This window comes from Bombina bombina, chromosome 1 (assembly GCF_027579735.1).
Source record: "Bombina bombina isolate aBomBom1 chromosome 1, aBomBom1.pri, whole genome shotgun sequence".
Taxonomy (NCBI): Eukaryota; Metazoa; Chordata; class Amphibia; order Anura; family Bombinatoridae; genus Bombina; species Bombina bombina.
The window spans coordinates 1,256,356,736-1,256,381,720 of record NC_069499.1 but is presented as its reverse complement, the minus strand read 5'-3'; the positions used below and the strand labels follow the sequence as shown (position 1 = coordinate 1,256,381,720).

The 24,985-nt window shown below is 39.3% G+C and overlaps 1 protein-coding gene across 1 annotated transcript in view; it reads right to left on the bottom strand.

The window, feature by feature from the left end:
• The window catches only part of USP10 (ubiquitin specific peptidase 10), a gene marked incomplete in the record, with an annotated part of 485,306 nt that overhangs the window by 113,084 nt on the left and 347,237 nt on the right, over nucleotides 1-24,985 (bottom strand). Inside the window, 1 exon segment of the mRNA XM_053700867.1 lies at nucleotides 6,960-7,125. Coding sequence (XP_053556842.1) covers nucleotides 6,960-7,125 — 166 coding nt within the window.

Here is a 24,985-nt window from a genome sequence, read left to right as displayed (position 1 = left end):
TGTTCAACAGAGGCCTCATTTTTAAAGGCCCAGGTGGAAGCCACAGCTCTAGTAGAATGAGCTGTAATCTTTTCAGGGGGCTGCTGTCCAGCAGTCTCATAGGCTAAGCGAATTATGCTCCGAAGCCAAAAGGAAAGAGAGGTTGCCGAAGCTTTTTGACCTCTCCTCTGTCCAGAGTAAACGACAAACAGGGAAGATGTTTGGCGAAAATCTTTAGTAGCTTGTAAGTAAAACTTCAAGGCACGGACTACGTCCAGATTATGTAAAAGACGTTCCTTCTTTGAAGAAGGATTAGGACACAATGATGGAACAACAATCTCTTGATTGATATTCTTATTAGAAACCACCTTAGGTAAAAACCCAGGTTTGGTACGCAGAACTACATTATCTGCATGAAAAAAGCAGATAAGGAGAATCACATTGTAAGGCAGATAGCTCAGAGACTCTCCGAGCCAAGGAAATAGTCATTAAAAACAGAACTTTCCAAGATAAAAGTTTAATATCAATGGAATGAAGGAGTTCAAACGGAACTCCCTGAAGAACTTTAAGAACCAAGTTTAAGCTCCACGGGGGAGCAACAGTTTTAAACACAGGCTTAATTCTTACCAAAGCCTGACAAAATGCCTGGACGTCTGGAACCTCTGCCAGACGCTTGTGCGAAAGAATAGACAGAGCAGAAATCTGTCCTTTTAAAGAACTAGCTGATAATCCTTTGTCCAAACCCTCTTGGAGAAAGGACAATATCCTAGGAATCCTAACCTTACTCCATGAGTAATTCTTGGATTCACACCAATAAAGGTATTTACGCCATATCTTATGGTAGATTTTCCTGGTGACAGGCTTTCGTGCCTGTATTAAGGTATCAATGACTGACTCGGAGAAGCCACGCCTTGATAGAATCAAGCGTTCAATCTCCATGCAGTCAGTCTCAGAGAAATTAGATTTGGATGATTGAAGGGACCTTGTATTAGAAGGTCCTGCCTCAGATTCAGAGTCCATGGTGGAAAGGATGACATGTCCACTAGGTCTGCATACCAGGTCCTGCGTGGCCACGCAGGCGCTATCAGAATCACCGATGCTCTCTCCTGCTTGATTTTGGCAATCAGTCGAGGGAGCAGAGGAAACGGTGGAAACACATAAGCCAGGTTGAAAAACCAAGGAGCTGCTATAGCATCTATCAGCGTCGCTCCTGGGTCCCTGGACCTGGATCCGTAACAAGGAAGCTTGGCGTTCTGGCGAGACGCCATGAGATCCAGTTCTGGTTTGCCCCAACGATGGATCAGTTGAGCAAATACCTCCGGATGGAGTTCCCACTCCCCAGGATGAAAAGTCTGACGACTTAGAAAATCCGCCTCCCAGTTCTCTACGCCTGGGATGTGGATCGCTGACAGGTGGCAAGAGTGAGACTCTGCCCAGCGAATTATCTTTGAGAATTCTAACATCGCTAGGGAACTCCTGGTTCCCCCTTGATGGTTGATGTAAGCCACAGTCGTGATGTTGTCCGACTGAAATCTGATGAACCTCAGGGTTGCTAACTGAGGCCAAGCCAGAAGAGCATTGAATATTGCTCTTAACTCCAGAATATTGATTGGGAGGAGTCTCTCCTCCTGAGTCCACGATCCCTGAGCCTTCAGGGAGTTCCAGACTGCGCCCCAACCTAGAAGGCTGGCATCTGTTGTTACAATCGTCCAATCTGGCCTGCGAAAGGTCATACCCTTGGAGAGATGGACCCGAGATAACCACCAGAGAAGAGAATCTCTGGTCTCTTGATCCAGATTTAGTAGAGGGGACAAATCTGAGTAATCCCCATTCCACTGACTTAGCATGCATAATTGCAGCGGTCTGAGATGCAGGGCGCAAATGTCCATTGCCGCTACCATTAAGCCGATTACTTCCATGCACTGAGCCACTGACGGACGTGGAATGGAATGAAGGACACGGCAAGCATTTAGAATTTTTGATAACCTGGACTCCGTCAGGTAAATTATCTCTACAGAATCTATAAGAGTCCCTCGGAATGAGACTCTTGTGAGTGGGAATAGAGAACTCTTTTCCACGTTCACTTTACACCCGTGCGACCTCAGAAATGCCAGAACTATCTCTGTATGAGCCTTGGCAATTTGAAAGCTTGAAGCCTGTATCAGGATGTCGTCTAGATAAGGAGCCACCGCTATGCCTCGCGGTCTTAGAACCGCCAGAAGTGAGCCCAGAACCTTTGTAAAAATTCTCGGGGCTGTGGCCAACCCGAAGGGAAGAGCTACAAATTGGTAATGCCTGTCTAGAAAGGCAAACCTTAGGAACCGATAATGATCTTTGTGAATCGGTATGTGAAGGTAGGCATCCTTTAAGTCCACTGTGGTCATGTACTGACCCTCTTGGATCATGGGTAGGATGGTCCGAATAGTTTCCATTTTGAATGATGGAACTCTGAGGAATTTGTTTAAGATCTTTAGATCCAAAATTGTTCTGAAGGTTCCCTCTTTCTTGGGAACCACAAACAGATTTGAATAAAACCCCTGTCCTTGTTCCGTCCGCGGAACTGGATGGATCACTCCTATTACTAGGAGGTCTTGCACACAGCTTAGGAATGCCTCTTTCTTTATCTGATTTGCTGATAACCTTGAAAGATGAAATCTCCCTTGTGGAGGAGAAGCTTTGAAGTCCAGAAGATATCCCTGAGATATGATCTCCAACGCCCAGGGATCCTGAAAATCTCTTGCCCACGCCTGGGCGAAGAGAGAAAGTCTGCCCCCCACTAGATCCGTTTCCGGATAGGGGCCGTCCCTTCATGCTGTCTTGGGGGCAGCAGCAGGCTTTCTGGCCCGCTTGCCCTTGTTCCAGGACTGGTTCCAGGACTGGTTAGGTTTCTTGTTCTGCTTGGATTTATTCCAGGATTGAGCCGGCTCCCAAATGGTCATGGTATGCTCGGGCTTAGATGACGACTGCTGACGTTGGGACTTTTCAGAACGAAAGGAACGAAAATTAGATCCTTGTCCCTTAGACTTGTTAATTTTATCCTGCGGTAGGAAGGCACCCTTGCCCCCTGTAACCGTGGAAATAATGGAGTCCAGACCTGGACCAAATAAAGGGTTTCCCTTAAAGGGGAGGGAAAGTAGTCTAGACTTAGTCATGTCCGCAGACCAGAGTGCCCGAAGTGTCTGCACTAAGAAACCAGAGATTTTAGCATTCAGGCGAATAATCTGCATGTTTGCATCACAGATAAAAGAATGAGCAATTCTCAAAGCCTTAATTCTTTCTTGGATAACATCAAGGGGACCCTCCACCTCGATCAAATCCGCTAAGGAGTCCCACCAGTAGGCCGCAGCTCCAGCAACCGAGGCAACAGCCGCTGCCGGTTGAAATAAATATCCCGTATGCTGAAACATTTTTCTGAGAAAAGTTTCCATCTTCTTATCCATCGGCACTCTGAAAGACGAACTATCCTCAAGAGGGATAGTAGTACACTTAGCTAACGTGGAGATAGCACCATCCACAGACAAGGATTTCAACCTTAAGGCTCTGTGGGCCAGTACGGCAAACCCAGAAATGTTTGCTCCTAGCTTAATAACCTGAAGGGAAGCATCTGTAATAAAATAATAGGTCAATTTAAGGGCTTTGATCCTATCTTGGATCTCTTGAAGAGGAGTGTCTGTCTGAATAGAATCAGACAACGCATCAAACCAGTATGCTGCTGCACTAGTGACAGTAGCAATACACACTGCAGGTTGCCATTGTAAACCCTGGTGAACATACATCTTTTTGAGCAAACTCTCCAATTTCTTATCCATAGGATCCTTAAAATAACAACTATCCTCTATGGGAATAGTGGTCCTCTTCGCTAAAGTAGAAACTGCTCCTTCCACTTTGGGGACCGTCTGCCAGGACTCCTTGATAGAGTCAGCAATAGGAAACATCTTTTTAAAAATAGGGGATGGAGAAAAACAGAATTTATGCTTACCTGATAAACTTCTTTCTTTTGCGATGTACCGAGTCCACGGATTCATCCTAACTTGTGGGATATTGTCCTTCCTGACAGGAAGTAGCAAAGAGAGCACCACAGCAGAGCTGTCTATATAGCTCCCCACTTAACTCCACCCCCCAGTCATTCGACCAAAGGCCAAGGAAGAAAAGGAGAAACTATAAGGTGCAGAGGTGACTGAAGTTTACATAAAAAAATACTATCTGTCTTGAATAGACAGGGCGGGCCGTGGACTCGGTACATCGCAAAAGAAAGAAATTTATCAGGTAAGCATAAATTCTGTTTTCTTTTGCAAAATGTACCGAGTAAACAGATTCATCCTAACTTACGGCATACCAATACCAAACCTTTAGGACACGGAAGAAGGGAGGGACAAGACAGGAACCTAAACGGAAGGCACCACTGCTTGCAAAACCTCTCTCCCAAAAATAGCCTCCGAAGAAGCAAAAGTATCAAATTTGTAAAATTTGGAAAAGGTATGAAGCGAAGACCAAGTCGCAGCCTTACAAATCTGTTCAACAGAAGCATCATTTTTAAAAGCCCATGTGGAAGCCACCGCTCTAGTGGAGTGAGCTGTAATTCTTTCAGGAGGCTGCTGTCGAGCAGTCTCATAAGCCAAATGGATGATGCTTTTCAGCCAAAACTAAAGAGAGGTAGCCGTAGCCTTTTGACCTCTACGCTTTCCAGCATAGACAACAAACAAAGAAGATGATTGACGAAAATCTTTGGTTGCCTGCAAATAAGACTCCTGAACTCCTGAACAGCCTTAGACAATGTTGGCTCAGAAAAAAAGTCTATCCCTGCAATTTAAAGTTCTCTCAATACAAGGAACAGAAAGGGATTGGTGGTTCCACATTAGCATCAAAACAAAGAACAAGTCACATTTTGAGGGCCTCTTGAAATTACAATTAAATAAACTTAAATTTAAGATAAAAATTTAAACACAAAAAAAAAACTTTACTGTCTCTTTAAATTTTAAACGTAACTTATTTTTCTTGTAGTAAGGAAAAGAAAATCTAACACAAACACTCCGGACAACCTCTACACCTCAGCTTAGCTTTGCTGAGGTGCCTACCTGCCTAGCTGACACCTGATAGTATTCCCAGTAGAAGAAATCCGGGACTCGACTTGAAGCACAGTGAAAGGCTGTCCGGTCCCAACAACGCAGCAAAAAGTGTTTAATATGCGCTGTCTTCTGAAGCTCTGCTACCTGCAACAACCCTGTCACCCCTCTGTAATCAGGAAGTGAAGGGGAAAATGCGTGCAACAACAAATTGCCGCCACAGCTAGCCCCGCCCATCATGGGCGTCTAAAAAAAATCAACCTCCTGATGGGCAAAATGTGTTATTTAAAGTTAAGCCGCCGGGAGAAGTGAAAACCACCAAACATGAGCCTCATATTATACTCCTCAGCCCCAGTGCCTGCCATTACTGCCTTATCCTTAAATGTTCCTCCAACTATATAGGAGAAGTCTAGTGTCCCTTTTAAACTGGTAAGTGCTCAATTTTTCCTGCAGTCCATCCAGAAAAAATAAACTCAGCACTTACCTCAGAAATCTGCCAGGCAGCAAGGCAGATCACTAGGTTTTAGAGGTACTCTCCCTCACATGGACCTGTGGAAACAGAGAAAGACTGAGTAATCTTACTCAGGCTTTCAGTATTAAGGCAGCATTACCTACATGGGAGGTGCAGTGAGGATTGTACCCCACCAGTTCCCATTGCTTGAAAGCCACCACTGCTCTACTGAAGAGACTGATATGGACTACGGCTACACCCTAGGACAAAGCAGAACAGTCTTGCACTGCTGAAAAATAAAAATAATCTTGCTTGAAGAATCTTCTTTCCAACACCTAAACTTTACCATTTCCTTGCTCAAACGTAGGCAAAGAGAATGACTGGGGTTGGAGGGAGGGTAGGTGATGTTTGGCAGCTTTGCTGTGGCGCTCTTTGCCGCCTCCTGCTGGGCAGGGGTGGTGTTCCCAATAGTAATTAGATGATCCGTGGACTCATCGTGTCATTAGAAAGAAAGAAATCTCACACATAAAGCAGCATAAAATCAAAGCAACACATTTGATTGATCCCCACTGTTCAATAACCTCCCTCAGGAGATATTAACCCATGATTCTATAAAGATAAAAGGAGTCACACTGTGACCTTGTCTTCAGCAATTTCAACATAAGTAAAAATGTAAACGATCTTACCAGAATCCATGCTGTGGAACAGAAACACAGCCTCTCAAGTGTGACAGTCTTGTAGCATCGCTCCTGACATGGACTTGAGTGAAGAAAGCAGACAGTGAAACTCGTCAACACGGGTTACTTAAGGAGCAGTTAGCAGGCAGTCTGGATGGGTTCGCAGAAAGACTCCCTGCATCTCCAGACTAACTTTCATCAATGCTCTCACTAAGAGACTGACAAGACTACTTAAACTCCAGTTCCATATAAAAAGGCATATATCCCTCCTGAGGAACAAAGCGGAAATCTTTTGACACTTCTCTGCCATCCTCCTGTGACGAAAGGCAAAGAATGACTGGGGGATAGGGGAAGTGGGAGAGGAATTTGGGCCTTTGGCTGGGGTGTCTTTGCCTCCACCTGGTGGCCGGGTTCAGTATTTCCCAACAGTAAGGAATCAAGAAGTGGACTCTCCTTATATTAAGAAGGAAATGAGTGTTATGCATATGAAGAAAAAAAAACATCTTAAAAGGTGTTAAAAGTATTTTTGCAAATAAAGATACAAAGTTGTTTATTTTGACTTTGAAGTAGCAGGAAGTACAATTTGTGTTTTAAGACCTTACTGCTCATTGGATATGCATAAAAAAAATTCTGCTCAGTACAGAAACTTCCTATTTAAAAAAAAAAAAAAAAATACCTTTTAAAATGCCTTTTCAGATGAAAGAAAAAAACAGCTTGTCCCTTTAAAATGCATGTAGAAGATTTAAAACAAACAAAAATTAGGATTATGAAAGTCAAGTCTATGCTAACCTCTTGTTTGGTTTTGGTGGTGTAGCCCTGGACAGACTCTCGAGCCACCAGACTCTCCAGTGCTTCTTGGACGGTGCGGATCTTTTCAGACTGAATATCTAGTTGCAGAGTGAAAAAGGGTTGCAAAGTGGCTGATTCCTTTGAACTTTGTTGATAGACTACAGACCTAAAAGAGAAAAATGGTATGACCTATTCAACTCAGTGTTATTATATAAATCACAGCAGAATTTATTTTTTAGGGCCGTATTCTACACTATTTGAGTGTGAGCTATTCATTTATAACTGCAAAAGTCTTAAAAGGACAGTCTAGTCTAGTCAGATGATTCCAATTTACTTTTTACCATCAAATTTGCTTTCTTCTTTGGTATTCTTTGTTGAAAGCTAAACCTAGGTAAGCTCATATGCCAATTTCTAAGCCTTTTTATTGTTTAAAAAGATAGATAATCCCTTTATTACCCATTACTCAGATATGCATAAACAATATACTTCACACCTCTGTGATTACCTTCTATCTACGCCTCTGCACACTGCCCCTTTATTTCAGTCATTTTGACAGACATTAATTTTAGCCAATCAGTGCTGACTTATAAATAACTCCACAGGAGTGAGCCCAATGTTATCTATATGGTACACATGAAAGAGGGCTTTGTAGCAGTGAAAAACTGTCAAAATGCACTGCGATTAGAGGCGGGCTTCAAGAGCTTCGAAATTAGAATATGAGCCTAACAGTTTAATTTTCAACAAAGAATACCAAGAACAAAGCAAATGTGGCAATAAACGTAAAATGGAAAGTTGTTTAAAATTACATGCCATATCTGAATCATGAAAGTTCAATTTTGACTAGACTGTCCCTTTAAGGGACATTAGCGGTATGTAAGGAAAGTAATTTTGCAATATCAATAGCAAAATTGCAATAGCAAAATCTCATTGTAGGAAGTAAACCGCAATATATTCAACAGATGTGATTACAACTGTAAATAAGGTCCTTTGATGCAAGGAACAATCAGAGCATTGTTAAGCCTTAACAAAACGGCCAACAGTCCAGTTATAATATGTAGCTTACATTAAAAAAAAAAAGAAAAAGTTGCCAGCCAAGTGGTAGCCGGGTAGGGGCATTTTAATATGACAAACTTTTCTGCGTTTATAAATGTTACTAAGGCTATCCAAAGACAAAACTGATTGTATCATTTAACTAATTTTATGATTTGCGAAACAAATATTGAAATAATTTTATCTTAATATTGCCTTAAAGTTTAGCTAGGTGGTTAGTAAAATCAGCCGGTTAGTGTGCACACTAAATATACCCTGGGGAGAATGCTGCATATATAAAACACATACATAATAGTGCAATAAAGCACTTAGTGGTGTTGTATAGCTACATCTTGGGGAGGACTCTACCCTTCCTCTGAGGAAGGAGAAGGTCCTCCCCAAAATGTCACAATACAGTACCTCTTAAAAAGATGGAAGGAGAGTTCTTTATTGCACTTTTTATTAATTTGAGTTACTCGTGAACCCCTAGATTATTTAGTAAGTACACTTAGTACAATATATTTTATATTCTGTATAATGGTAATTATGCATTTGCCAACATGCATATTTGTCTCATACAGAGGACTAATTAAATACATTTATTGCACTAATACAACATCTGACTTTTAAGGTCTCTGCTTTCTGCAATTTTTTGTTAAAAATAAATCCAGAGACCAAAAAACAACTGCTTTTCAAATAAAGATACCTAGAGAACAAAGAAAATTGATAATAGGAATAAATTAGAGAGTTGATTAAAATTGCATGCTCTATCTGAATTATAAAGAAAAAAAATTGGGTTTCATATCCTTTTAAGGACATGTGTTATAGGGTTAGGCCTGCAGGGTCTGCCATGTGTCTGAAAGTTGTTCCAGTTAAAATTAAAATTAGAGGAGGGGGCAATTATATAGGTAGTAACATTATGCCATTATGGAACCTAGGTTACAGTTCAGGCATCTGAAGGAGAGTTGCACATGTGCAAACAGGTAAGCACTGAAATTTAGTGAAATACAGATTTCAACATGGTAGCACCCATGACTAGAGTAAGGAGGGGAATAACCTTCGTTCTATCCTTGCACAATGTATTAGTGTACTTTTAAACTTGAATGGATTATATAGAACATGGTATTTTAAACAACTTTGTAATTCATTTATATAAATTTTTTGGAATCCTTTATTTAAAGGGATAGGAATGTCAAAATTAAACTTGCATGATTAAGATAGAGTATGCAATTTTAAGACACTTATATTTACTGCTATTTTTAAATGTGATTTGTTCTCTTGCACATATCCTATACTAGTGGGAGCTAGATGCTATTGGTGCCAGCACAAATGTGTCTCTTGCGATTGGCTAACTAGATGTGTTCAGTTAGCTGTCAGTATTGCAGTGCTGTTCCTTCAGCAAAGGATGACAAAAGAATGAAGCCGATTTGATAATAGAAGTAAATTGAAAAGTTGTTTAAAATTGTATAAATCATGAAAGAAAATGTTGGGGTTTCCTGTCCCTTTAAAGAATAATCATAGGTGAAGTCAGGAGTGAACGTGCCTTTAGCCATCTGACAGTGTTTTCAGAAATGTTTATAGCAATGTTATACATAGCTGCAAACACTGCTGCCATAGAAAGCTATACATTTGGCATGCTCCTAAGCTGCTATCAGCCTACCTAGCTTTACAACTTAAAAAAAGGAAACCAAGAGAACAAAGCATATTTGTTAATGGAGTTAAATAGAAAGTTGTTTAAAATGTCCCTTATCAATAAGTATATAAACTGTCCCTTTAAGTATCCATAAGTATATTCCATAATTAAAAGGGATGTAAAACAGTCTGTCATTGTTGTAATAAAAAAGCACTAAGCAGTGGGTTATACTAAAAAAAAAAAAAAAAAAATTGCAATATGTATTCTTCATTTTAAAATGGTTTTGCCTTTTATTTTTTATTACATAATTTCCTGTCACAGCTCCAAAAGGGGCAAGGGTCTCTACTGGAATATATAGCTTAATGTAAAATTTTCTAGAGCTGTTTATTGAATTCAAGAGAAACAGAAAGTCAGTTTTGCCCATGCTCAGAATAGGCAGAATGTAACAAATTCTCAACCTCAGCTCTCCACTCTGAGGGCAGCAACTATACTGAGAATAAGTGATCATTTTGCAAGAAAATAAGGTTGTTTGCCTTTTTTTCACACAAGCAGTTTCTTTTTATTTTCACTTTGATTTAAAGGGACAGTAAAGTCCAAATTAAACTTTCATGATTCAGATAGGGCATGTAATTTTAAACAATTTTCCAATATACTTTTTTAATCAAATTTGCTTTACTCGCTTGGTATTCTTATATGAAAGCTAAACCTAGATAGACTCATATGCTAATTTCTAATCCCCTGAAGGCCACCTCTTATCTGAATGCATTTGAGTTTTTCACAGCTAGAGGGTGTCAGTTCATGTATTCCATAAAGATAACTTCAAGGGCATGAGCACAATGCTATTTAAGAGTCAGCACAAATTGCCTGAAATTAAAGTCTGTCAAAAAATTAAGGAAGGGGGCCGTCTGCAAAAGCTTAGATACAAGGTAATCAGAGAGGTAAAAACAAAATTTATGCTTACCTGATAAATTTCTTTCCGGACATAGAGCGTCCACAATGTCATTCCAATTACTAGTGGGATATTTACTCCTGGCCAGCAGGAGCAGTACAGCAAAGCTGTTAAGTGTCACTTCCCTTATCCATAACCCCCAGTCATTCAGCCGAAGGGAAATGGAAAAAAGTTAACAGAAAGATGTAGAGGTTCCTGCGGTTTGTAAAAAATATTACTGTCTAATCTAAAAAGGGTGGGGTTGAGGACTCATGTCCGGAAAGAGAAAAATTTATCAGGTAAGCATATTTTTTTTTTCTTTCCTAAGACATGGAGAGTCTACATCATCATTCCAATTACTAGTGGGAACCAATACCCAAGCTAGTTGACACGGAATGAATAGGGAGGGAGAACAAGACAGGCAGGCCTAAACAGAAGGCACCAAAAATTTGAAGAACTTTTCTCCCAAAGGAAGCTTCAGCCGAGGAAAAAGTATAAAATTTGTAGAATTTGGAAAAAGTATGCAGAGAGGATCAAGTTGCAGCTTTGCAAATCTGTTGCACAGAAGCTTCATTTTTGAAAGCCCACGAAGATGAAACAGCCCTAGTGGAATGAGCTGTAATTCTCTCTCTGTCCAGCAGTCTCATAAGCAAAACAAATCAATCATACTTCTCAACCAGAGGGAAATAGAAGTAGCAGTAGCCTAACCCTTACACTTTCCAGCGAAACAAACAGGGCAGAGGACTGGCGAAAATCCTTAGTAGCCTGTAGACTGAATTTTAGAGCACTCACCACATACGTATAGGATTAGGACAGAGAGATGGAACAATAATTTCCTGATTATTATTTCTAACCAAAACCACTTTAGGGAGAAACCCCAATTTGGTACGAAGAACCGCCTTATCTGCATGAAAGATAAGGGAAGACGAATCACACTGCAAAGCCAAGAGTTCCGAAACTCTCCGAGCAGTAGAGACAGCCTTAAGAAACAAAACCTTCCAAGATAACAGATTAATATCTATGGAATGCATTGGCTCAAACGGACCCTGTTGCAAAACTTTAAGAACAAAGTTAAGGCTCCAAGAATGAGCAACAGGTTTAAACACAGGCCTGATTCTGACCAGGGGCCTGACAAAAAGATTGAACATCTGGCACATCCGCCAGACGTTAATGTAAAAGGATAGTGCAGAAATCTGACCGACAACCCTTTCTCCAGACCTTCCTGGAGAAAAGACAAAATTCTAGGAATCCTGATCCTACTCCAAGAGTAGCTCTTTGATTTGCACCAATAAAAAGGTATTTACGCCATACCTTATAATAAATTTGACGAGTAACAGGCTTGCCAGCCTGAATCATAGTATCAATGACAAAACCCACTCATAGCCAGAACTAAGCATTCAATCTCTAAGCAGTCAGCTTCAGAGAAACCAGATTTGGATGGAGGAATGGACCCTGAGTTAGGAGGTCCTTCCTCAGAGGTAGCCTCCAAGGTGGAAGAGATGACATCTTCACTAGGTCTGTATACCAAATCCTGTGAGGCCATGCAGGAGCTATTAGAATTACTGACACTCTCTCCTGTTTGATATGAGCAATGACTCGTGGAAGGAGCGCAACCGGAGGAAACGGGTATGCTAGACCGAAATCCCAAGGAACCTCCAGAGCATCTATTAGAGCAGCCTGAGGATCTGGACCTTGAACTGTACCCTTGGAAGCTTGGCGTTCTGCCGAGACGCCATCAGATCCAACTCCGGCACCCCCCACTTGAGGTTTAACCTGGAGAACATCTACGGATGGAGAGCCCACTCCCCGGGATGAAATATCTGTCTGCTCAAGAAATCCGTGTCCCAGTTGTCCACTCCTAGAATGTGGATGGCAGATAAACAATTGTGAGTCTTCAACCATAAAATAATCCGAGCCACCTCATTCATGGCTAAAGAACTCAGAGTTCCTCCCTGGTGGTTGATGTAAGCCACGGAGGTGATGTTGTCCGATTGGAACCTGATAAACCGAGCTAAGGACAATTGAGGTCAAGCCATCAGAGCATTGTAGATCCCTCTCAACTCCAAGATGTTAATGGGGAAAGCAGACGCCTCCCGAGTTCATAGTCCCTGCGCCTTTAACAAGTCCCAGCCTAGCAGGCTTGCATCCGTGGTCACAATCACCCAGGAGGATCTACAGAAGCATGTGCCCTGAGACAGATGATCCTGAGAAACCCACCACGAGAGAGTCTCTTGTCAACTGATCCAGATCTACACTCTGAGACAGATCTTAATGATCTCCGTTCCATTGTCTGAACATGCATAACTGCAGGGCTCTCAAATAGAATCGAGCAAAAACATAATTTATGTAAGAATTTACCTGATAAATTCATTTCTTTCATATTGGCAAGAGTCTATGAGCTAGTGACGTATGGGATATACATTCCTACCAGGAGGGGGCAAAGCTTCCCAAACCTCAAAATGCCTATAAATACAACCCCCACCACACCCACAATTCAGTTTACCGAATAGCCAAGAAGTGGGGTGATAAGAAAGGAGCGAAAGCATCAACAAGGAATTGGAATAATTGTGCTTTATACAAAAAAATCATAACCACCATAAAAAGGATGGGTCTCATGGACTCTTGCCAATATGAAAGAAATGAATTTATCAGGTAAATTCTTACATAAATTATGTTTTCTTTCATGTAATTGGCAAGAGTCCATGAGCTAGTGACATATGGGATAGCAAATACCCAAGATGTGGAACTCCACGGAAGAGTCACTAGAGAGGGAGGGATAAAAATAAAGACAGACAATTCCGCTGAAAAATTAATCCACAACCCAAATCAAAAGTTTTAATCTTTATAATGAAAAAAACTGAAATTATAAGCAGAAGAATCAAACTGAAACAGCTGCCTGAAGTACTTTTTTACCAAAAACTGCTTCTGAAGAAGAGAAAACATCAAAATGGTAGAATTTAGTAAAAGTATGCAAAGAAGACCACGTTGATGCTTTGCAAATCTGATCAACAGAAGCTTCATTCTTAAAAGCCCAGGAAGTGGAAACTGACCTAGTAGAATGAGCCGTAATCCTCTGAGGCGGGGACTCCAAATTACCCGACTCCAAATAAGCATAATGAATCAAAAGCTTTAACCAAGATGCCAAAGAAATGGCAGAAGCCTTCTGACCTTTCCTAGAACCAGAAAAGATAACAAATAGACTAGAAGACTTTCTGAAATCTTTAGAAGCTTCAATATAATATTTCAAAGCGCTTACCACATCCAGAGAATTTTTAGGATTAGGACACAATGAAGGGACAACAATTTCTCTACTAATGTTGTTGGAATTCACAACTTTAGGTAAAAATGTAAATGAAGTCCGCAAAACCGCCTTATCCTGATGAAAAATCAGAAAAGGAGACTCACAAGAAAGAGCAGATAATTCAGAAACTCTTCTAGCAGAAGAGATAGCCAAAAGGAACAATACTTTCCAAGAAAGTAATTTAATGTCCAGAGAATGCATAGGCTCAAACGGAGGAGCCTGTAAAGCCTTCAAAACTAAATTAAGACTCCAAGGAGGAGAAATTTACTTAATGACAGGCTTGATACGAACCAAAGCCTGTACAAAACAAGATTAGCAATTTTTCTGTGGAACAGAACGAGCAGAGATTTGTCCTTTCAAGGAACTTGCAGACAAACCCTATTCTAAACCATCCTGAAGAAACTGTAAAATTCTAGGAATTCTAAAAGAATGCCAAGAGAATTTATGAGAACACCATGAAATGTAAGTCTTCCAAACTCGATAATAAATCTTTCTAGACACAGCCTGCAACATAGTATTAATCACTGAGTCAGAGAAACCTCTATGACTAAGCACTAAGCGTTCAATCTCCATACCTTCAAATTTAATGATTTGAGATCCTGATGGAAAAATGGGCCTTGAGATAGGTCTGGCCTTAACGGAAGTGGCCAAGGTTGGCAACTGGACATCCTAACAAGATCCGCATACCAAAACCTGTGTGGCCATGCTGGAGCCACCAGCAGTACAAACGAACACTCCATTATGATTTTGGAAATCACTCTTGGAAGAAGAACTAGAGGCAGAAAGATATAAGCAGGTTGATAACTCCAAGGAAGTGTCAACGCATCCACTGGACCTGGACAGATACTTGGGAAGTTTCCCGTTTAGATGAGAAGCCATCAGATCTATTTCTGGAAGCCCCCACATCTGAACAATCTGAAAAAACACATCTGAGTGAAGAGACCACTCTCCCGGATGTAAAGTCTGGCGACTGAGATAATCCGCTTCCCAATTGTCTATACCTGGAATATGGACCGCAGAAATTAGACAGGAGCTGGATTCCGCCCATGCAAGTATCCGAGACACTTCTTTCATAGCTTGAGGACTGTGAGTCCCACCTTGATGATTGACATACGAAACGGTTGTGACATTGTCTGTCTGAAAACAAATAAACTATTCTCTCTTCAAAAGAGGCCAAAACTGAAGAGCTCTGAGAATCGCACAGAGTTCCAAAATATTGATTGGTAATCTCGCCTCTTGAGATTTCCAAACCCCCTGCGCTGTCAGAGATCCCCAAACAGCTCCCCAACCTGAAAGACTCGCATCTGTTGTGATCACAGTCCAGGCTGGACGAACAAAAGAGGCCCCTTGAACTAAACAATGGTGATCTAACCACCAAGTCAGAGATAGTTGAATATTGGGATTTAAGGATATTAATTGTGATATCTTTGTATAATCCCTGCACTATTGGCTCAGCATACAAAGCTGAAGAGGTCTCATGTGAAAACGAGCAAAGGGGATCGCGTCCGATGCCGCAGTTATGAGACCTAAAACCTCCATGCACATAGCTACTGAAGGGAATGATTGAAACTGAAGGTCCGACAAGCTGAAACCAAATTCAGACGTCTTTTGTCTGTTAGAGACCTTGGAATCCTAAAAAGGTTACCCTTGTCTGAGGAATCAAGGAACTTTTTGGTAAATTGATCCTCCAACCATGTCTTTGAAGAAACAACACTAGTTGATTCGTGTGAGATTCTGCAGAATGTAAAGACTGAGCAAGTACCAAGATATCATCCAAATAAGGAAACACCGCAATACCCCGCTCTTTGATTACAGAGAGTAGGGCACCGAGAACCTTTGAAAAGATCCTTGGAGCTGTTGCTAGGCCAAAAGGAAGAGCAACAAATTGGTAATGCTTGTCTAGAAAAGATAATCTCAGGAACCGATAGTGATCTGGATTAATCGGAATATGAAGATATGCATACTGTAAGTCTATTGTGGGCATATAATGCCCTTGCTGAACAAAAGGCAGAATAGTCCTTATAGTCACCATCTTGAATGTTGGTATTCTTACATAACGATTCAAAATTTTTAGATCCAGAACTGGTCTGAAAGAATTCTTCTTTGGAACAATGAACAGATTTGAATAAAACCCCAGACCCCGTTCCTGAAAAGGAACTGGCACAATTACCCCAGATAACTCCAGGTCTGAAACACACTTCAGGAAAGCCTGAGCCTTTACTGGGTTCACTGGAATGTGTGAGAGAAAGAAACTTCTCACAGGCGGTCTTACTTTGAAACCTATTCTGTACCCTTGAGAAACAATGTTCTGAATCCAATGATTTTGGATTGAATTGATCCAAACATCCTTGTAAAATCTTAGTCTGCCCCCTACCATCTGTGCTGGAATGAGGGCCGCATCTTCATGCGGACTTGGGGGCTGATTTTGATTTTTTAAATGGCTTGGATTTATTAAAGACTGGAGAAGGCTTCCAATTGGAAACCGTTCCCTTAGGGGAAGGGTCAGGTTTCTGTTCCTTATTTTGACGAAAGAACGAAAACGGTTAGCAGCCCTAAATTTACCCTTAAGATTTTTTTATCCTGAGGCAAAAAAGCTCCCTTCCCCCCAGTGACAGTTAAAATAAAATCCAACTGAGGACCTAATAATTTATTACCTTGGAAAGAGATAGCAACATTGACTTAGAAGTCATATCAGCATTCCAAGATGTAAGCCATAAAGCTCTTCTAGCTAAAATAGCTAAAGACATATCTGACATCAATTCTAATGATATCAAAAATGGCATCACAAATGAAATGATTAGCATGTTGAATTAGCTTAACAATGCTATACACATTATGATCTGGTACTTGTTGTGCTAATGTTTCCAACCAAAAAGTTGAAGCAGCTGCAACATCAGCCAAAGAAATAGCGGGCCAAAGAAGATGACCTGAACATAAATAAGCCTTCCTTAGATAAGATTCAAGTTTCCTATCTAAAGGATCTTTAAAAGAAGTACTATCTGCCATAGGAATAGTAGTACGTTTTGCAAGAGTAGAGATGGCCCCATCAACTTTGGGGATCTTTTCCCAAAACTCCAATTTATCAGTCGGCAAAGGATACAGTTTCTTAAACCTTGAAGGAGGAGTAAAAGAAGTACCCAATCTATTCCATTCCCTAGAAATTACATCTGAAATAGCATCAGGAACTGGAAAAACCTCTGGAATAACTACATGAGGTTTAAAAACCGAATTTAAACGTTTACTGATTTTAATATCAAGAGGACTAGTCTCCTCCATATCTAATGCAATCAACACCTCTTTTAATAAGGAACGAATATACTCCATTTTAAATAAGTATGAAGATTTGTCAGTGTCAATATCTGAGGCAGAATCTTCTGAACCAGATAGATCCTCATCAGAGATAGATACATCAGAATGCTGTCGGTTATTTAAAAATTCATCAAATTTATGAGAAGTTTTAAAAGACCTTTTACGTTTATTAGAAGGTGGTATGACGGACAAAGCCTTCTGAATGGAATTATAAACAAATTCTCTCACATTAACAGGAATATCCTGAACATTAGATGTTGAAGGAACAACAACAGGTAATGGATTACTACTAATGGAAATATTGTCTGCATTTGAAAGTTTATCATCACAACTAACGCAAACTACAGCCGGAGGAACAGTTACCACATGTTTGCAACAAATGCACTTCGCTTTGGTAGAACCGACATCAGGCAGCAAGATTCCAGTAGTAGATTCTGAGACAGGGTCAGATTGAGTCATCTTGCAATATGTAATAGAAAAAATAACATATAAAGCAAAATTATCAATTTCCTTATAGGACAGTTTCAGGAATGGGAAAAATGCAAACAAAATAAGCCTCTGGAAACCAGAAGCAAAATGAAATAAGGTCAAATAATATCAAAAATCTGGCGCCAAGTATGACGCCCACAACTGACTAAATATTTTTTGGCGCCAAGAACGTCTGCAACAAACACGAGCGTCATAGATGATGCAACTACGTGAAAACTCTCGACGCCAACTAAGATGCCGGAAATTACGTCAACAAACTTAATTCTCGCGCCAAAAAAGTCTCGCGCCAAGAATGACGCAATAAATTATAGCATTTTGCACTCCCGCCAGCCTAACAGCCCGCAATTTATAAAAGAGTCAATGTGAAAATTTTCAGGTAAGAATTATTTTTTTTATATGCATTTCCCAAAATGAAACCGACAGTCTGAAAGAAGGAAATATACTGATTAACCTGAATCATGGCAAATATAAGTACAAACATATATTTAGAACTTTACATATAAAGTGCCAAACCATAGCTGAGAGCGTCTTAAATAAAAGAACATATACTTACCAAAAGACACTCATCTACATAAAGTAGATAGCCAAACCAGTATTGAAACGAGAATCAGTAGAGGTAATGGTATATAAGAGTATATCGTCAATCTGAAAAGGGAGGTAGGAGATGAATCTCTACGACCGATAACAGAGAACCTATGAAATAGATCCTCATTAGGATGACCATTGTATTCAATAGGTAATACTCCCCTCACATCCCTCTGTCATTCACTGCACTCTGAGAGGAACCGGGCTTCAGCATGCTGAGAAGTGCGTATCAACGTAGAAATCTAGCACAAACTTACTTCACCACCTCCATAAGAGGAAAAGTTTGTAGAACTGAATTGTGGGTGTGGTGGGGGGGGGGGGGATTTATAGGCATTTTGGAGGTTTGGGAACCTTTGCCCCTCCTGGTAGGAATGTATATCCCGTACGTCATTAGCTCACGGACTCTTGCCAATAACATGAAAGAAAAGAATGATGTCTATGGAAGCGACCATCAGACTAACTACCTGCATACACTGAGCCACTGATGGCCGAACAGTAGACTGTAGAGAGAGGCAAGAGGAGAGAAGTTTTGATTTTTTGACATCTGACAAAAAAATCGTCATAGATAGGGAATATATGATGGTCCGTAAGAAGAAAACTCTTGTAGCTGGGACAAGGGAACTCTTCTCCAGATTCAGTTTCCAACTGTGGAAACGTAGAAAAGACAATAAGATCTCTGTATGCGAGTTTGCTTGTTGAAAAGATGGCACCTAAACTAAGATGTCATTAAGATAAGGCACCACCGCAATTCCCCGAGACCTGACAACTGCCAAGAGAGCCCCAGAACCTTTGAGATAATTCTGGGAGCTGTGGCAAGTCCAAACGGAAGAGCAACAAACTGAAAGTGCTTGTCTTGAAAAGCGAATCTAAGGAATAGGTGATGATACCTGTGAATGGGAACATGAAGATAGGCATCCTTCAGATCTATGGTCTTCATGAACTGACCCTCTTGGACCAACGGAAGAATGGAACGAATGGTTTCCATTTTAAAGGACTGAGAAACTTGTTTAGACTTTCTAAGTCTAAAAAGGGTCGAAAAGTTCCCTCTTTTTTGGGAACCACAAACAGATTTGAATAAAATCCTAGACCCTGTTCGCTTACTGGAACAATTACTCCCAATGAGGAGAGGTCCTGATGTTAAACTTACTAGATTTCTTAGGGTTGACAGCGACAGAAGAGTCGGAGTCGTCCAAAGTAGCCAGTACACGAAGGTAATCAAGCTTAAATCTGGTTTACTTCTTCAGCATCAAAGGAATTATACAGTCCGAATATGAGATTTCACCCTCAGAGGCTACTGAGGTATCCTCATCAGACTTATGAGTGAGGGCAACCTGTGTAGCAGCAGACGGAACAGACACCTTACACTCAATTTTTTTTAGATTTCCTCTTGCACTACCCCATCAAGGAAAAAGCAGATAAAGCCGCTGATACCACAGGATATCTGTGAAGCAAAATCTGAGGCTGAGAGGAACTGCAGGGCACACTGTATGTGACGCCATTGAGGCTTGGGACGTTTGAGGAGAAAGCTGTGGCATTGCCTGAACAGCATCATACTGAGACACATTGGGCATTAATTTATCTTTACACTTTAGCACAAAAATGCAAAGGTGAAACAATTTGGGAATCTAGGCATAGTAAGCATTTATCAAAAGGAAACAGCTTCTGATTCCATGTCCATACCTGAAAATATATAACAGTTCCTCAAAAGAACAAGCAAAATAAAAATATTAGAAAAAAAAACTACTGTCACTTTAAAAATAAAACTTATGCCTCAAAGCTTTATTCACACTAATAACGCTCACACCTCTGACAGTCTGAGGTGCCCTACCTTACTCTCAGAGAAAGTTGTTTTTAACCATTTAAGGACAAGGCCATTTTTCAATTTCTTACCCTTAAGGACCAGGGCTATTTTTACATTTCTGCGGTGTTTGTGTTTAGCTATAATTTTCCTCTTACTCACATTATATACCGTTATTCTTGCCATTAAATTGAATTTCTAAAGATACCATTTTCATCATATCTTATAATTTACTGTATTTTTCTTAATAAAATATGATAAAAAAATTGGAAAAAAAAGCACACTTTTTTTTACTTTGACCCCCAAAATCTGTTACACATCTACAACCACCAAAAAACAACCATGCTAAATAGTTTCTAAATTTTGTCCTGAGTTTAGAAATACCCAATGTTTACATATTCTTTGCTTTTTTTGCAAGTTATAGGGCAATAAGTACAAGTAGCACTTTGCTATTCCCAAACCATTTTTTTTTTTTTCAAAATGTGCATAAGTTACATTTTAACACTGATATCTGTCAGGAATTCCTTAATAACCCTTCACATGTATATATATATTTTTTTAGTAGACATCCCAAAGTATTGTACATGGGAGAGTAGGAAGAGACTTACTTTAAACAAGAATACACTTGTAGCACTCTGGGTTTAAGCAGTAGATTGCAGCTTTAGTCTCAACTGATAAATAGCAAAATTATTGGGTTGAACTTGTGGAAAAAAAATAAAACTTAACTTTTAATTAGTTAATACATAAAATAGGAAAAATATTTAAAACCACACTTGGGATCCTCTCTCTAGTAGTATAGTAACAAAGTATATAATGTGACTCGTATTATCCAATAGAAAGCGATTAGGGAGCGATTAGGATTGTGGTGTCACTGAATAGTGTGACTCTTATGTGATATCTGTATACCCTACAGAACTGTTTACTGGTATTTAAATGGTAGTACACTGGGTATTGTTAATATTCACTGAGTTTAATGAGCTCCTTTCTAAGAATAAATCTTAATATGTTATCTTGTCGCAGATATTGATATTGAAGTCTCCTGTCACAGAACTTAAATGGCGTTATATAAGTTTGCATATGTGATAATGTGTGTATGTATACATATATAAATAAATAAATATCTCTTATATGGGTTATCACTCTGCACTGCGATAATAACCGTATAGTCTTATGTTTCCCAATTATTATCCTGGGATTGACTAAACAGAATTGTGCAAACATTTAAGCGCTGCACCCTTTCAATAATTACATATAAATGTATCAGTAAAAACCTGGTAGCATGACATTAAGCTCAGACTATTATACCTTTAAGTCGCTTATCCCTGCATGTTAGATATAGTACAATACAGGTGTATATTAGATTGGTAAGGATATATCTTTCAATCTCTTGTCTCTGCAAGTTAGATATAGTACAATACAGGTGTAAATTAGATTAGTAGAATTGTATCTTTTGCTGTGTAAAAGGATACAACAGAGAATTTGTGACTACTTGTGTAAAATATACAAAAAAAAAAGTGCAACCGATTAGCTAAGTAATGCGACTTAGTGAAGACCGTTTAGATCGGTCCTTGGTCACAGAATAAAGTAACCACTAATGAGTCAGCTTCATTTGGGTACTTCTCGCAAGCCTATAGCCCAGCTGCTAGGGTTGTAATTAGTTGTTCGCCCAACCTAAGTAATAGGCAGAAGTCACTTAAACATAAGAATAAATAAATAGACTACAGTGAGTTGAGGATAGCCCAAGGCTAACTAAAAACACAGGAGCTCCTAGGACTCCTCACCAGTACCCTAACCTTCCTGCCTGGGGTCGCGGTCCGGACACGGAAAGGATTGACAGATCGATAGCTCTTTCTCTATTCTGTGGGTGGTGGTGCATGGCTGTTCTTAGTTGGTGGAGCGATGTGTCTGGTTAATTCTGATAACGAACGAGACTCCTCCGTGCTAACTAGTTACGCGACCCCTGGCAGGAAGGTTAGGGTACTAATGAGGAGTCCAAGAGCTCCTGTATTTTTAGTTAGCCTTAGGCTATCCTCGACTTACTGTAGTTTATTTATTCTGCCTATTACTTAGGTTGGGCGAACAACCAATTACAACCCTACCAGCTGGGTTATAGGCTTGCAGGAAGTACACAAACGAAGCTGACTCATTAGTGGTTACTTTATTCTGTGAGCAAGGACCGCTCTAAACGGTCTTCACTAAGTCGCATTACTAAGCTAATCGGTTGCACTTTTTTATATATTTAACACAAGTAGTCGCAAATTCTCTGTTGTATCCTTTTACACAGCAAAAGATACAATTCTACTAATCTAATTTACTCCTGTATTGCACTATATCCAACAAGCGACTTAAAGGTATAATACTGTCAATATATCTGCTAGTTATTAAATATATATAGAGATATATATTATTTATACATAAGACCAAAGGGTTCATTATATATGAAACTGGTTGCATCAGTTTTATTTACTATAAATTACAGTTCTCACTGCCAGATCGTCTGGGCTGGGTAACACAACCCACCCCCTGCTGTGACTAGAATACACATTACAAGCCAGAATGTCCCAATTATCCATTTCAAAGGAGGCCTGTGTAAAGAGTTTTCCTATCTAAAGAACCAGTCACTCAGTCTAAACTGATAATGGAATATACAATCATACTCAGAGGAGATAGCACTTATTACCCAAGTGTTGTGTCCCCTACTGAGTTTCAAATACACGAAGCTCAGACGTATGTCTCAAATGGAAAATAGCAGGAGAACACAGAGACCTCTTTTGCTGAAAGCATATAAGAAATTAAATCTTGGTTTTAAAAAGAGTAGTTAGAAATACATCTATATGAATTGTATAATTCTCAAACATTTAATTGATACTCAGACTGTATAAATATCTATATATGGATCTGGCAAATGCAATTCAGATTTGTAATAGATTAAATAACAATTGTAATAATCCAATTTTAAAAATATAGTTTTTCTATCTTCCAGACATCCAAGGGACAGATTGGGCTCCAGATGGGGCTAATAGATGCTGATACAGGATTGCCTGCATGGTGTGACCTAAGTCATATCACATGGTTATGTATTAAATATTTATATAACTGGGAAAGAACTTTAAATACATCTCTTAAAATATTATAAGTAGAATTGTATGGAAGTATACATCAGATAGATATATTGTATAGATTTAAGGTTATGCATAGACCTGGGTACCTGAATGTATAGGAAGTATATATATTTAATAAAATATTATAGGATTGAAGTATGCTCATGTTTAGTCTCTATATATACATAAGTCATATTAGATGGGACAGATATGTGACCAGACAGGTTTCTTAATATCAAGAAATTATAGTATATTGAATAAACATTTTAAGGGGAGATATTAAGCTGTAGCAGTATTGATATTGAGACTGCATTTACGGTCATCTTCTGCCCCCTCATGGATTAAAACTGGTATGACAGCCAAACGAGTTGACTGTTTAAAACATATGCCAAACTAAATAGCCTATGAGATTCTCTACCATTTTGGGACACTTTCTTGAATAAAGGAAGATAAGTTTTGAGGCCTGTACCTTTGCGATATAGTGGATAAATACTTCTTAGATGACCCACAAGAAATTCTGGAAACTGAATAATTATTTGGTTATGTGGTAACGTATGGCAGTGTCTATAATTTAATATTTTTAAGCAAATACATTCATTATTGCTACAGTAATTGAAGCTGGAAATTTTAAAAGGGCACTTCGTATTTTATGCTTATATCCATAGTCCTGTGTAGTCTTAGCTACTCGTATAAATTGTCTGTTTGCATTAATTATATATACAATTTCTGATGTTTCTAATTAAAGTCAAATATAATCATTTGTGGGCTCAATAACGTAATTATACTTGTCTGAAAGTTATCTTAAATCTATTTGAGACCCAGTAAGATTTGTGTGAAGTATCTTGGTATATTGTTTATCTAAACATTGAAGTTAGCGGTCAATATTCTGGTATTTTATTGTGGTATTTTAATGCGATCCATTGTAAGGTTAATTTTAAAAGGTATATTTTTATGATCTGTTGTATAGAATATTATAACAGCATAAGCATGTATAATTTGTTTCATAGTCTGGTCTCTATAAATATATTACAATGTGTATATAAATATTAACTAATCGAAAGAATTTAGGAATAATTATTCATTTCAATTGTTTCGTATATACATTTTAATTGGGGTTTGTTTTAAAGAATAACAAATAAATTGTAATATAACCCTGGTATATACTGACAATACTCTGAGCTCAATGTCATGCTACCAGGATTTTACTGATACATTTATATGTAATTATTGAAAGGGTGCAGTGCTTAAAGGTATGCACAATTCCGTTTAGCCAATTCCCAGGATAATAATTGGGAAACAAAAGACTATACGGTTATCACAGTGCAGAGTGATAACCCATAAAGATATTAATTTATATATGTATACATACACACATTATCACATGTGCAAACTTATATAACGCCATTTAAGTTCTGTGACAGGAGACTATCAATATCTGCGACAAGATAAAGATTTATCCTAAGAAAGGAACTCATTACACTCATTGAATATTAACTTTACCTAGTGTACTACCATTTAAATACCAGTTAACAGTTCTGTAGGGTATACAGATATATAAAAGAGTCACACTATTCAGTGACACCGCAATCCTAATCACTCCCAACCTATTTTTCTATTGAATAATACGAGTCACATTATATACTTTGTTACTATACTACTAGAGGATCCTAAGTGTGGTTTTAAATATTTTTCCTATTTTATGTATTACCTAAATCCGACAATGCTGGCCAGAAGTGATCCAGCGATGGGCTGCCCACCTGCGTCCCTGCAGCTGCTCCCACCCACCAACCAACCAACGATCGGCACCATCACTGGCCGATGCAGAGAGGGCCACAGTGGGTCTCTCTCTGCAT